At 37.4% G+C, this 15,904-nt stretch overlaps 1 protein-coding gene across 1 annotated transcript; it reads left to right on the top strand.

The window, feature by feature from the left end:
• The first annotated feature begins 10,965 nt into the window (after nt 1–10,965).
• On the top strand, nt 10,966–13,803 carry LOC131031510 (uncharacterized). The gene is made up of 3 exons (XM_057962633.2): nt 10,966–11,324; nt 11,597–13,191; nt 13,315–13,803. Exons 1-3 carry the CDS (start codon nt 11,222–11,224, stop codon nt 13,399–13,401), a joined length of 1,785 nt encoding a protein of 594 aa, XP_057818616.2. The 5' UTR covers nt 10,966–11,221; the 3' UTR covers nt 13,402–13,803.
• The last annotated feature ends 2,101 nt before the right edge of the window (nt 13,804–15,904 follow it).

Here is a 15,904-nt window from a genome sequence, read left to right as displayed (position 1 = left end):
AATGTAAACAAGTACTAATACCTTGTTGTAAGAATGTTTGTATTCTTACATGCGAAGGTGTAATGTATGTAGTATGTTGTATGTTGTATGTGATCTCCTCTTCAATGGTTGAATCCTTGTCTTGAATGCAACACTTAGCCTTGAATGGAGACTTAGAATGCTCAATTGCTTGAAGGAATGCTTGAATGCTTGAATGCTTGAATGTTTGAATATCGCTTTCGCCTTTTTTCCATCTATCTTCCCTCAAATGGGAGAGGAAATGTAGTTTATATACTTGTCAATTAGGGTTGAAAGACTGATTTTCTCGACCCTAGGCCGACCAGGAAATATTATTTTCCAATTTGCAAACATAAAGACCCGAGACCCAAAAGAGACCGGACCCAAAAATAGGGCCAGGGACCAGGGCGCTGGGTGCCATGGTCCTGGGGGACCAGGGCGCTGGGCGCCATGGTCCCACCTCCAGGGACAGCAGGGTGCAAGGAGGATCAGGCCAGGGTGCTTGAAAAATGCAGTTTTTGATGTCATGAACAAGTTTCGGGGTCTCCATTCAGGTTCCATGTTGCATCGCCATCGTGAAGACCCAAATGCAGTCGAAATTGCAAGTGTTGCAATTTTAGGACGCTACAGCTTGTAGACCAACCAATTGCCTGGCATACTCTAGAATAATTATTCTATTGCTACAAAATCTTGGCAAAAGGAGTGGATTACCTGTGAGCCCTCTAACCCGAAGAAATGTAGATTGTTGGTTTTGTAAGAACCAACACCCCCATTATTTAATCATTTGCATTTCCTCTGGGTCAATCTATATCCTACATCACCAGTTAGCTTTATTATAATAACATATATGAAGGCATCATTCTATCCAGGTTCCTCTCCAAGTTTCCCTTCGGTCTTCAGCCTTAAAAATTTACCAGCACGAGCTACCACCCATATGATGTAAGAAGTCATGAAAAAATTCTTCGTTTTGAGGATTGTGGTCAATTCATTATGAATGTTGTCTGGAATAATATGTGTCCAATCAAAGTATTCTTTGCCAATCAAAATTATGGTCATGTAATGAAACATTCATGTGTAAAAATGCCTGTAGTCTTCCTTTCCAAAGGCTCTCCTCAACATGATGATAAGGTATCTTTCAGGCTCCTAGAAATATGCTCTCAGAATATCTGTAGCCTTTAGACATGTCTTCCTTCGATTCTCGAGCTATGCCTCATTAATATGTCTTTTATAATTAGGGGCATTTTTAGTGAATATGGAGGTGGACTGCTCTTTAGTTGTTACTAGAACCTCCTCTCTCATCGGTATCCCAAAGGTCATTCCTATCATGTTTGGCGAGAGATCCACAATCACATTCTCATTTGTATCAACACATTTCATGGTATATGGATGGTAGTGTTAGGCAATTGTCATTATAAGCTCAGGTGATTGCATAGCCTGAGGGAATATAGTCACCTCTACCAACCCTAATCTCTGGATCCTCCTATATGGTGCTTCAAGGGCACAAGGCACAGGTGTCAGTTGGGTTTTAATATCTTCAATCTATATATGTCTGATCTCAGTATCAATTACCCACTGAACTTCATCTTGAAGCTTGGAGGCGAAAGTTTTCCCTTGATACTGATATTTCATTGTTATAGGTTTGTTGTCAAGCTTTGCTTCCTCTTTAGTCCTTTTCTTTCTAGGAGATGGGTCCATTAATCCACTTTATCCTACAAGAAAAGATCAATAATTATCTATTATATCATATTATTAAACCATTACATACTCCAAAACTCTGGGGTTTCGGGGTTTTGAAGTATAAAACCCTTCAAAATAGCCAATTTTAGGATTTTGCAGTTCTAGGGTTCTGGGTAAGTAAAAACATTTCAAGGATCAATTTCATAACTTTGGGGTTCTAAGGTCCCAAGATGGGTAAAATAGTTTCAAAAAACAGACTCGGGGATTCTGGGACTCTGGAATCCCAAAACGCACAAATCTCTCAAACAAGGGACTTCGAAACTCCAATGTTCCAGGGTTTCGAGGTGGGTAAGTCATCGAGCTTACAATGTGCAAGGATTCAGAATTCTAGAGTTCTGGAATCCTGAGAGGGGTACAACTCCTATCGAATGAGCACTTCAGAACTCTGGGGTTCCGAGGTTTCGAGTTGCTGAATTGAGTAAAACTTAGTCCCCTTTCGGATTTCAAGGAATCCTGAAGTGACAATACTAGGGCTCCATGAGGTAAGAAAATAAAATAGCTAGTTTATTGAAAGCATGGAAATTCTAATCTAACCTAGCTAAAGCAACATAAAAAACAAGAAGGAAAAACAAAACAAACCAACCAACCTAACGAGGCAGCGAACCGGGAAACATGAAAACGCGAGAAAGCAAATTACCTGGAGGGAGAGCTCAAGTTTCATAGAGAAGGAATGCACAAATGACTTAAAAAATCATACCTTCTGCCTATTTATACCCTCCCCTCAAATGATTGTACAACCTCACTAAACGCGACCTCGGGATTCCAGGGTCCCGGGATCTTGAGACAAAACAAAGAGAAGCTCGAAACTCTAGGGTTTCAACATAAAACACAAAGTGAGTTTGGGATTTCAGAATTTTGAAATTTTGTAGCTCAAACCAAAACAAAACAAAACACGAAGAACCCAAGATTCTTGAATTCTGAGGCTTCACAAGACAAAGAAGACAAGACTTTGAAACTTTGAGGTTCCGAGGTCTTAAACCCAAAGAACACAAACAAGGCTAGTTTCGAGGTCTTAGCAGAAAAACAAAGGCACAAAGAATGCTTTAGAACTCTAGGGTTCCAGGGTTCCGAAGTAGAGACAAAAAAACAAACAAAAGGGCACCTCAGAACTCTGAGGTTTCAGGATTCTGAAGTGTCAAAAGTAAAAAGACAAAGAGAAGGCAAAAAGAAAGAAAACAAAAGATAGGAAAAAGGGGGCCCACATTTTCATGCCAAAGAAAATGATGGGGGTAGATATGCAAGGCATAACAAATGGCAACTTTTTGGGAAAAATGACGAGAGGCATTTTAGAAATTCAAAATCTCTGGTTTCACAAACCTCCAAGACTAATGTCATTTAGGATAATATATAAAAGAAAAAGTATAAATGAACCAATGACCAAACAATCGAATTAGGAACAAAACAAGATTTGCCTTAAGTGTGTGCTTCTGATTAGTTACCCCATCTTTCTAATCATGAAGATAAATAATAGAACATGCTCCCAAGCTACATGAGTGAATTTAACCATGTGTTATGTGTAATGTTATCCTGGGCATAGCTTTGTTGCCAGCCAGGTGCCTATAGCCCCGACAGAGATACATCTGGTCCTCGTCAAGCAGTGATCCACTGCTAGCCAGGCGTCTATAGCCCTGGTGGAGATTACTTGAAGCACCCTAATAAGTTGCATTAGGTTGATACTTTTGTTCTCACTTTTTTTTTAGAATTTACTTTCAATTTATTGGATATAAAGCCTTGACTACTTGAAACTTAAATCAACTTTCAAAACAATGAAGCTCTGAAACTGGGTTGGGGACCACAGTGGATGATGAGAAACAACCTTACTTCGGATTTTTCACTTGGAAACAAGATCTATTGACATATTCAAGGATTTCATGATGTATCTTGATGTGGTAATGGTGTTGGGCAATCATGTTAGTCTTCACCAATTGAATATCAAAAACTCAAATCATCATTAACTTTTTTATATTCACCTTTGACGAATGTAGGCAAGGATTTCAAAACTATCCCAGGGATAATGAAGCTATAAAGAGCTAAGAGATGAAGTCTCTCAAAATGCAACCATGTTATGCAAAGAATATTTATCATATCAAAACTTTGAGAATAAATGCTTTCCCCAAACAAAACAGAACAACGCACAATGACAACAAAAGAAAAGAAAACACAAATAAACAAACAAACAAACATAACAAAAAGAAACAAAGCAAAAAAACCAAAAACAATTAAACTACTATGCTACAAAGGATCAAGATCAACTTTAAATTAAACAAAATAATGCTTAATAAATTGACCATTAACAGGCAATGGTACATGTTCTCCAGTTAACGAGCTCAATCGAAAGGTGTTTTCTCCTAAGATTTCAACAATTTGGTAAGGACCTAACCATATTCTCTCAAATTTATGGTGATCACCCTTATTTTATTTGGCTTTGTCCCATAAAAGAACTAAGTTAGAGATCTATAAGGCTTTCAACTTGGCTCTTTTATCAAACCATTGCTTGATGACAACTTAATGTTTAGCAAAGTACTGTAAAGCATTCATCCTTTTTTCATCAAGTTTTAACAAATTTAGGAGGTGAACTTCACCCTGATCCTAAGTCTCTAAGTCTTTCATAAGTTGCAGGATAGGGATTTGCAAATTGACCAGAAAAAGATGATTTTGACCATAGACAAGGTAATATGGAGAAGTCCCTAGAGCAGCCTTAACTCTTGTTCTATCAGCCCAAAGGGCATACTTCAATTGGTTGTTCCAATCTCTAGGGTTCTTCTCAAGCATCTTTTTAATAACATCCAAAATGTTCTTAATAGTGGACTCAACTACTCCATTTCCCTAAGGATAATAGTTAGAGGAAAAAATAATGATTACCTTGAACTCATATGACCATTGCATTAATTGTGAATAAGTAAAGGCTAGGTCATTGTCACATACCAGAACAAAGGGAATTCCAAACCTTGTGATGATACATTCTTCAAGGAACTTGAGAACTACCTCCACAATGGCATTTTTACATGCTTGAGCTTATGTCTAGTGAGTGTAATAATATGTTGCCGTCAGTATGAATTTGTGCCATGCAGATGAATTGGGGTTAATCACTCCAACAAAATCCAATGCCCATTGGGCGAAAGGTCTAACCTCAAATACTGGCTGAAGTGGCATAGCTAGATTACTTTCTCGAGAAGCTGCAGTCTACCAGGTATGACAGTGCCTCACATGTTCATGAGAATCTTTAAAGATGTTGGGCTAGTAGTACCTGGCTTTCAAGATTTGATGTGCTATAGCATTTGTTGACCCATGGCTTGTACCATATTTGCCATGAAATTCCTCAATCATCTTACTAGCTTCTTGGCGATCTAGACATCTAAGATAGATGCCTTCATAATTTTTTTGATAGAGTGTTGAATCTTTAATCATGTAATTAGCACTTTTGAGCCTCAAGGCTCGCCTTTGTGTCATTGTCAATCCTTCTGGACAACAATTGTTCAGTAGAATACATATCAAGTCAGTGTACCAGGGATCTTGCGTGAATGACTTTAGGGTGTACTATTGACATTGAATGTGGGGAATATTAGCTATTGTAGCTTGTGTCAAACCTTGGCCTCTTACCAAGGAATACAATTTTTTCCTCAAGAAAATCTGACTCATTAAAGAATTTGTTTGATACATTTAACCAAGCTTAGTCCATAGCTTCTTTGCAGTGTTCTCTTCGTGGACATTGACCAGAACAGAGTCTGCCAAGAACATTATGATTAGACCCTTGGATTTTCGGTCCCTAACATCATACTGAGAAGCCATAGTAAGATCTACAGGTCTTGAAACATTTGCATCAACAACATCCCATAGATCTCGATCTATTAGCAGATCTTCCATCTTCAACTTCCACATCTAAAAATTACTACCATTAAATTTCTCCCTCTATTCTCACTGACGAACTTGACATCTAAAAATTCTTACAACAAGATCAAAAAGTTATCTTTTGCACAAGCTCTCGATTAGTTAAAAAAACCCAACAACCATGTAACTGAAATCAATGGTGATCAAGCTCTTATACCACTTGTAAGGAATTTAAGTAGTGGATTAACATCATACACTAACATTGAGAGGAGGGTAATGCAATTTTTTTTATAGATCATAACAACAGTTATAGAAACTTAACAAAAATAAACATAAATAACATTCATACCACAACACAGTGATTTAAGTGGGGAAAATCTTTTCAAGAGAAAAACCTCACACTCCAAAAGTAGCTCAATATATTATTTAGCAATCAATAATAGATTACAATATACTTGCAGAGGAAGCTCTTCACAGGAGTACCACCAATCAGAGATTTAGAGGTAACACAATATCCACAAGACTCTTACACACAACCTCTATCTCACGCACCTCATATATAGGAGATACAATACAAGAAACCATCAAAGGGTATTACAAGACCATGGGCTAAAACCACCCAATAAAGTGGAGTTGACCTTATCTCCATTCTAGATGCCCTATGATGTGTCAAAACACACATCAACACATGTTCCTCCCTTTTGTAGCTCATTTATGTGTCAAATGCAAATTATATTTCCTATTTCAGGAGTCCAAATTTTTGGAGGCCATAACTTGTGAACCAGGTGTTTGATTGACGAACCATTTGATGCATCTGAATGCTCACAAAGTTCTCTATCACCTCATAACCCACTACATATGTTACACCCACTTTTTAGGGCATTTCAAAGCCTCTAAAGTCCTTAAAATTAGATTTAAACCTTTTATCGCACCCTTCAAAAACAAAAAAACTTAAATATCTTCAAAACTAGTTATGATTTTGTGACGAAAAATTTACAGGCATGCTTATCTAGCCAATTTGAAGCTTTGGAGAGAATTTTGCACCATTTCGTGCTTGAACGAAAACTTACTATAAATAGTAACCTCATGTAAATGCAAGGTTGAGACACCATTTTTCCAACATTTAAGACCTTCTCTCTCTCTACACACACAAATGTAATCCCTCTATGTTTCTCTATATATCTCTCACTCATACACACACACTCCCAGTTCCACCCTTCTTATCACTATCTCCATCTTTATCTCTTTATCTTCCCCCCTCTCTAGATCTCTCTATACCTCTCTATTACTAGTCTTTTTCACCTCTTTCCCATTCTATCTCTATCTCTATCTCTATCTCCATATATCTCCCCACTCTCTTCTACTCTTTCTTTATCTCCCTCTCACTTCTTTATCTATTTCTACACATATCCTTCACTATCTCTATCTCCCTATCTCTCTATATTTCTCTCTACCTATATCTCACCTTCTCCCTCTGTATTGGTCTGTCTCTCCCTCTCCCTCTCCCTCTCTATTAATTGGGCTCTCTCTCTTCCCCCTCTTCTTCTTTCTTCCTCTTGTGATGCATAAAAATGGAACCAAGTAACTAAGACCTAATTCCACTCTCATGTACACATTGGAATACAAAAGAGCCTAGGGAGATATTTCACTTTGACCACTTCTTGTAAGAGAGAGAGGATCAAGGAATATATTTTAGGGTTTCTATTCCTTTGTTGTAATGAAGAGGAGATGTGCAAAATATGATGGATTGATCAACTATGCTAGGAGATGAACAAGGAAGCAAGTATGAATTGAAAATGCAAAAACTAACTAAACTGAAACTGAGAAACTGAGCATAGAGCAGGAAGCGAAATTCTGATGTGTACCTGGAATTAAAATTTGGAGCTTTCTAGGTAGGACCAGGGCGTTGGGTGTCATGGTCCCTTATACTGCAACTTGTTGTGGTTCTGGAAATCAGGTCCTAAAGTTTTGATCTGTTGGAATGCCAATAGAAACTGAAAAATATAGAGGACCAGGGTGCCACGCCTTGGTCTCAAAAAACTAAGACCAAGCTCTGTCCTTAAATCTGCACTTGTGTGTTCCGTTAATCCTGAAATTTGTGCATTCGTCGGATTCATGTACCTGCACTTGCAATTGGAAAAATGGTGTCTAGGTGGCTATATAGGGTTTTGCCTTAGTCAAACCCCTTGTTTTGGTGATTTCCACCTCCACAAATAGCCGATAATGTAGTGAATATATGTTTGCAAGAATTTTGTGTGTATGCAAGATCCTAAATGAACAAGAAAGTAAATCTAGAGTTCTACCTTACGCTTTGGAGAGTAAACCCTAAATTAGTGTAAACGTAAATGTAAATGATTCAAATCACAAATGCAATAATGGATCTAAAGAATGATTGTAAATCTGAAAATTAATGTTATGAAGCTCATACAAAGATATGAAAATAACATGAAACCATACCAAACCCTAAGGGAGAGGTACAAGCCAATCAACAGTCAGTGATCTCCTATTATTCTTCAATGTCTTCAAAGCTCCCAATGGATGTTGAAAATACTTAATGTAGATTTGGTGAATGCTTGATTTGCTATTGTAGACTTCATATAACCTGCACTTTCACTTCACAAGAGGCTTCTTCAATCGCTAGATCTTAGATCCTTCAAATGAGGAAAGGAAGGCTTTATGTAGGAGACCCTAACTTTGTTTTGAGTCATAGGCCGACATAGAAATAATATTTTTCGCCAATCTCTTGGATTTGAATATTAAAATACTACCAAAACATGCTCCCGAAATTCAAGGAGAAAAAGTCAGGACCATGTTGTTCGAACACATGGTTCGATCAACTTTTCGCCAAATTTTCAAGGAAGCAAGATATTGTGATTTTAGAGCGAATTCCAAGAGTGGGAATTTGAGATGTCTAGATATGTAGAATTGGGCCTTGAAGGTCAAAATAAGACATAATTAGGGTATTTGATGAAATGATTACTTGGAAGAATAAAATAAAAAAGGGGCACACTTTGTTAGAATCTCTGATACCAGAGGAAAACTAAGAGGGGGGGGGGGGTGAATCAGTTTTCCACAAGTTAAACAATTAATGCAGTTTATAAACCATTTATCGGAGCATAATTTAAACAACATAGTGAAAGATAAAGCATGAAAGCATAGAACACACAACACCAATATTTTTAATGTGGAAAACCCAGTAAAGGGAAAAACCATTGCGGGAAACCCTACCCATAGTCAGATAATACTTCTGTAGTAGTATGTGAAATAATTACAATGGGGACTGCACTTGCAATCAGGCCAACCGCCTAGAGCTCACTGGTCATCACAAAAGGCAGTTTCACTGACTTACATAAACATTAGACTACAATCTGAAGAAAATGAACCATGAAAACAACATCTCCTAACGCTTGATACAGTTCCAGTTAAGCACATATGTCTGCCCTACAATACCAAAATATTCACAACCCTTCGCTGAGTGATATGACCGTGTTTGCACATAAACCTCTCTTTGATAATGCAGACATAACCATACCGATATCCCATACCATACCATACCATATCCAAATTACATGAATAAGTCGCCTATAAATACGAATCATCAACCTTGATAACAAGGTCGGCTAAACCCTAAACCCATAAACCATAATTACAAAAATTTCATCACACGATACCACTGGACCAATATTATGATTTACATTACATAGCATGGACCTAATTCAAATTCTCAAACAATTATGTCCACTAGAAATTTTGCTATGACCAATTCCAACATGTTTCACCAGCCGGTAGAAACCCTCAGTTTAAATAATACAAAATAACCAACCAGGTCCAAATAGGACCATTGAATCATCACGCCAGCCAATGCGAAGCCACTAAATAATTAGGACACGATCAAGAATGCCTTCAACACGTTAGGAACTATTTCTATAAGCCAAACCAAAATCACTTAACCAAATCATCAAATATCACCAATTGGTACCAAGAAATATCAACCGGTAATCCGAAACATAGCGATATCTTTCGAAGCACCAAATCATGAACCAACTGAATGTGACAAGCATATAACCATCCTTAATAACCATCCAAAACTGAAACAACCAATCTGATCATACCGGATCAGAATCTCTGATAACCAAGTCCAACCAGAACAGGTCCAACCAGGATAGCAACAACCAACCAAGACATGACCATATCCAACTAGAGCATCATGTTGACATCAATGACAACACATAAACAATTTCAGCATATTGCCAACACACTTAGGGTAAAGGGCCCAATTTTATGATGTGTAGAGTGATAAAAAAAGACTTTAGATTTAATTAAATTAATTAATTAAATGCTTAAATGGAATTTGAAATGCAAAATGCAAACACACTAAGGCGGGTGCTAACCTAAACGTGGAATTGTACCACCCAGTTAAGGGTGTACAATTTATGATGCTACACCTTTCTACCTATCTCACTGTCCATCTTCCCCTCTTCTTTCTCCCTCCCCTACCTATCTCTCCCTTTCTCTACCTCCTCTCTCTATCTCCCCCCTATATCTCTTCCCATCTCTCCCTACTTTTCTCTCTCCCTATCCCCTCTACATCTCTCTCCATCTTTGCCTTGCTTTCCTTATCTATCTATCTATATATTCTCCTACTTCCTATCTCCCTCTATCTTTATCTCAACCATATCTTCATCTCTTCCCATGTATCTCACATGACTCCCTCTCTTTATCCATCAATCCATCTCTCTCCCTCTCTCTCTTCCTATACCTCTATACCTATATCTATATGTCTCTCTATCTCTATCTCTCCATATTTCTTCTTCCATTTATCCCGCTGTCTCTATCTCATTATCTCTCCATCTCTCTCTACCCTTATATCTCTTCCTCTCTCTACCTTTCTCTCTATATTATTTCACATCTCTATCTTTTTTTTTCTATCTCTACTTGTCTCATATTGTATTTATCTCTCTCTCTCCCTCCCTCCCTATTGCAAACATAACAAGAGCTATCTTCTTGATTCAAAGGTTTTGTTTGAATCATGTTTGGATCCCTATAAGTGGATACATAATCTATTTCAATCCATCAATTCTCTCCTTATAAGTGGATACATAATCTATTTCAATCTATCAATTCTCTATTGAGCCTTGTTGCACAAACAACATCATTTTCTGAATGGTCTACCAATTGACCTCATTTATTACATAAATCTATACAATTAATAGACCAAATTTTTTTTAATTGACCTTCCAAATCTCTTCAACATTTCCAAACCTCTATAGCATACCCATTCCACACCAAGATGCAATTCCTACTAGTTAGATCATGTGAACTTAAAAGTTTGTATATCTACTTATTTGTCTTCCTTATCTATTTCTTTTGTAAAGCCTTGTGAGCTTTCATTTTTCCAGGGTACAAATTTGGTTTTCGGGATCTCAAGTCGTAAATTTCTCATCTAAAATGGGTGGAGCCCAGAAGGGATTTGGACTACACGGGCAAAATCGGGCCCTCATTGATATTCAGTCGGCAGCTGTTAATTAAACTCTAGTTTGGGCGAAATACAGTGAAGCTGTAACCACATGCCGAAACTACCGATGATTTAATCCTGCAGATTATTGAGCAGCGTGGTGGAACTGGAAATTCAGATAGTTTTTGCTTTATTGAAAGAAAAATGCCTTCAGGTGCGAAAAGACGAAAGGCTGCTAAAAAGAAGAAGGAGAAGGAGATAGGGCTGCACGTACAAACTTCATCTCAACCTTTGCAAGAAGATTCAGGTACTTTTTACTTTGTTTCTTCTGTTTTTCTGTTCCCACTTTTCGCATGTTCAATTTTTTTTAATTGCGTTGACGATTTGCTGTTTGATTTTTTGGTACCATTGGGCTTTGATGGGTTGGTCGGTAACATTGCTTTACATGGGTTGCTTTGCCTTTGTTTTTCCATCAATGATTTCCTATTTTTTTTATCAATGATTTCTTCATGTGGTGGGTGCCTAGCATTTTTAGGTCTTTGAATGCGCTTGTATTATATTTTTGCCTTTTGATTGTAGGGAATGAGCACAATCATGATTATGATCATGAGTCTGTGAATGAAGACGATGTAGGCACACCCAAATCATATGTTCAAATCAATGAAGGAGAGGAGAAGGGCGAGGGTGGATCTCCGGTTCAACAAAAGGAAAATCATGGCGAGGGAAGGGAAAATCCACCCAAAACCTCAGGTTTTGATATGACACGCAGTAACAGTTCAGCAGTCCCGGAGAATGGTTTAGAAAGGGTAAACGAGCCAGAGGTTTTATTTTCAGAGGTATTGCATGATGACGATGTTTTAGTTAGAAACATGGGCCCGTTGAATGATAAAGAAGAAGGTCATCCGAAGGGAACTAGTGATGGAGATGAAATCTACTCAGGTGAGATTGAAACGAGAACAGATGTGGGCTTAATAGGTTTTAATTTTCGGAGTGGTGTCGATGACGAAAGTGAGGTTTCGTCTTTTAAACAGTTACCTAATGAGAATGAATCAAATCAAACTACTGATGTACGTGATAATTCTCCCAAGGATGTCACACAAGTTGACTTAAGAAGCCCATCTCCGGAATTGGAGAGCAGTGATGGCGATGAAAGTAAACTTGATATTGCATCTACCTTGGCAGTATTTGATACTAATGACTCTATTCAGAGCTTGGGTTCTGTGGAATCTCCTGGATCCTCTCAAAGCATAAGCTCGCAGATGTTTACAGATCAGACTTCTAATGATGGGACTGCTTTCATGTCTCAAGATAAAGAGGGCGTATCAGAAGGTATTTCGGAAACTCTGTTTCAGGATTTAAGTAGTGAGTCAGAATCTGCTGATACACAACATTCTAAGTTTAACCAAGAAGAAGATGAAAATGAGAGTTATCTATATCCAGATGTTATTGAGGGTTTTCAAAATGATGAGAATATTCTGATTCTGGAAGAAGTTGTTAGTGACAATTGTGTTGCGGTAGTGGAGGAATTGAGTGAATCAGTTAGTAATTGTGAAAACATCCAAGGATCAGAACTAATTTCTTCAGGTATTGCTAGTAAAGAAAGTGAAGCAATTACTGAAGTTGAGGAAAATATTGTAAAATCACTCGATGTGCCTTTGCCCAAGTTGGAATCTAGTACTGTAAAGGATACAGTAGTTATGTCGATTGATAAAAAAGCCAGAGAAGATTTGGTTTCAACCAGTGGAGATTTGATTTCAACCTGTGGAGAAGCCAGTAGAGAAGCTATTGGAGATCTGATTTCCACTGTTGGAGTAGCCAACAGTACTGTGATCCCAACGAGGGAAGCTATCAGAGATGTGATGTCAACTGGGGAAGCCAGCGGAGATATGGGCTCAACCAGCAGAGAAGCAAGTGGTGATTTGGTGTCAACCAATGGAAAATGCAGCGGACATGTGGTCTTAACCAGTGGAGAATTCAGTGGAGATGAGGTTTCTAATGCCCGAGAAGTCCACGGAGATGTGGCTTCTAACAATAGAGAATCCTTTCCAGATGTGGCCTCAACTGGGGTAGAAGCCAGCAGAGAGGTCATGGGGTCATCTCATAGTGAAGGCACCTCGGTTGACTCCAAGGAAACATCCAATCCAAAATTGCATCCCCAAAATGGAGAAAATGAGGTCTGTAATTCTTTTATCAGGGTTTATTATGGGGTGTTCTCACACAAGTTTTGTGGAGTTTTAGTTCTGATACAAAGATATGTTAATTCTTTCCTGAAATATTTTGTTTGTGCTCTGTTTCAGAATGCTACTTTGTTGCAAAGGAAATCACGGACATCCTGGTTGAATTGTTGTGGCATTTTAGAGCTTTTCACATCCTCGCAGAGCTAAAGTGAGGTTCAATATATGACGAATGCTTTTGCTTTGGACATCAGCTGTAGTAGTATTTGCTTGTTCTACTGGAGTTAATACCTTCCCATGAAAATGCTTAAACAATAATGGTATATTAGTTTCAGCTCAGAATGTGTATGTTAACAATTGTATTCGTACCACTGCATGTGGATTGTTTCATTTAGAGGATCATGTCTTCACAAAACCTGAGATATGCATCATTTGCATATGTTTTTGTATTATTGCTGGAGAGTATTAGGTTTCTTCAATAAATATTTCAGATAATGTCTTAAATATGATTTGCATTTTTGCAATGCAAATGATCTATTGTATTGAAAATTGGCACTCTCTGCTTCACTCCAATATTTTCAAGGAGCATAGTTGTTCTAAGTTCATGCTACAGTACAGATGGCTCACAGATTTTCTTTATCAGCGAGGTATCATTGTTTTTTCTGTAACCTTTTTGCCTGTGCAATATAGGTTTCTATAGCTGTCTATTTGCTTAATTCTGAAGAAGTGTTTGTCTCCCAGTATAAAAAGTAATATTTGATTTTTACCAAGGTTTATGTTTATCTTCCCAAGGAGTGATTCACATTTAATGTTTCATCCTTTGTCTTTTGGTACTTATTTTCTCCACTCAATATTTTAACTAGCGTAGATCCAAACTTGGATCTGATATATGCTGGGGATTATCCAAAATTCTTGAGGTGCCAATCCCTGTCCCTACCCTTATGTTGTGGAGTGATTTCCACCTTAAGTCTTCTAGATATCTCTCAGCGAATTTCAGGTCCAAGTTAAGAAGATGGGGTGGTAATAAATTTTTTCTGTCTCCTTTATTGTCGTAGTCCATAGAGACGATGTACTAAACTAATTTTCTGAGTCTTTAATGTTCCACTTTATGAGGAAGTTTGATTTTGATTGTTGGGTGCATCCATTGTTATATATATTAGGAGTTACATATATATAAAGCTTTTGGCCATCAATGTTCCCTACGCATTCATCATTTCTCAAATATCCATGTTGTGGTGTTTAAAATGTGCCTCATGGTAGACTATCTAATTATAGGTTCCTCCAGGCTATGAGGCTGACTATAGGTTTTGTTTCGTTTTTATATTATTGGGGTTTGTACTTTTATAACTTGGATGTGTACTTCTGTAGTAGTACCTTATGCCTTTTGGTTTCATATTTCATTGGTAATGTTTCTTTATTTAGTTAGTCAAGTTTTCTTTTTTGTAAAAGAGATACTTCAGAAGCGCTGTGTTGTGAATCTGATTCAAAGTAACATGACCAGACAGAATGTATACTACATTTACTGAAGAAACCTTATATGAAATAGAGAACATGCATATGTTTTACTTTTTGCTGGATCAATCCAAAATTATTCATGATTGATACCTTTTTCCTTTAATATTAAATGATTATCGCCAAGCCAACATTCTGAATGACAACCTCTTTGTATGACAGCATTCCATAACATTAATCAATAAGTGAACTTGAATCTGAACTTATGCTTTAGATCAATTCTTATGGAAATTGTATAGACTTTTACTGCCATTTTCTAGTGGCATCCTCTACCTTTTCTTCCCAAACTGAAGTTGGTTCTTGGAGATTTTTGTTTTTATGCCAAGGGAAACCTGATTGACCATAATGAGTATTAATTTCATGAATGAATGTAAAATACTATAATGGAAGTGGAACTATCTGCATGGTGTGATGAAAGTGGGAATTTCTTCATAGGTATCTGCAGTGATGCAAATGGTCTCCAGTGGTATTCATGCCCCACATGCCAACTCATGGATGGGAAATTCTGAGTAGGACAATCCAGCTGTCATATGTTGGAAGGCTGACGGTATGACTACTATGTATGACAGTTGAATGCAAGGATCCCAATTAATGTGACCTTATCACCCCATTATAAATCTAAAATGAAAATCATCGAGTATGTTACATTTGTGCATTATTCCTTATAACCATTATAAATCTAAAATGAAAATCATCGAGTATGTTACATTTGTGCATTATTCCTTATAACTTTTCATTAATGATTATGTATAATGATAGTAACATACGTTATAACAAATTTCCCCCTATACTCTTTTCTATTACTTCTTGGATGGCTGTACAATGGAGTTCCATTGAAGTATTTTTTTTATTTTATATTATGGCTCTGTAGGATGTTGGAGGTCATTAAGGGGATCTAACATATTCAACTTAGAAGCCACATAAGCCACTTAATCAACTCAAGTCAACGTAGAAGCTACATAGATGTCACTTTGGGGGATTTGAACATGGATCTCCAACATGAGAGCCTACGGCCTTGCCATTTGAACACAACCCCATTGACTAGTCTCTGAAGTCACTTGAGTTTAGTCATTATTGTTTCTTTCTTTACTACCCAGTAAACAATAGTCAGAAGCATGAAGATATCTGTTTCAAATGGTTCCAGATCACTAAACAGTTAGATTTCCATCTTTATTATAAGTAGAATGTAAGCCAAGACAGG

This window comes from Cryptomeria japonica, chromosome 6, assembly GCF_030272615.1.
Source record: "Cryptomeria japonica chromosome 6, Sugi_1.0, whole genome shotgun sequence".
Taxonomy (NCBI): domain Eukaryota; kingdom Viridiplantae; phylum Streptophyta; class Pinopsida; order Cupressales; family Cupressaceae; genus Cryptomeria; species Cryptomeria japonica.
Note: the sequence above shows the minus strand (reverse complement) of the source record. Positions and strands in the feature narration are given on the sequence as shown.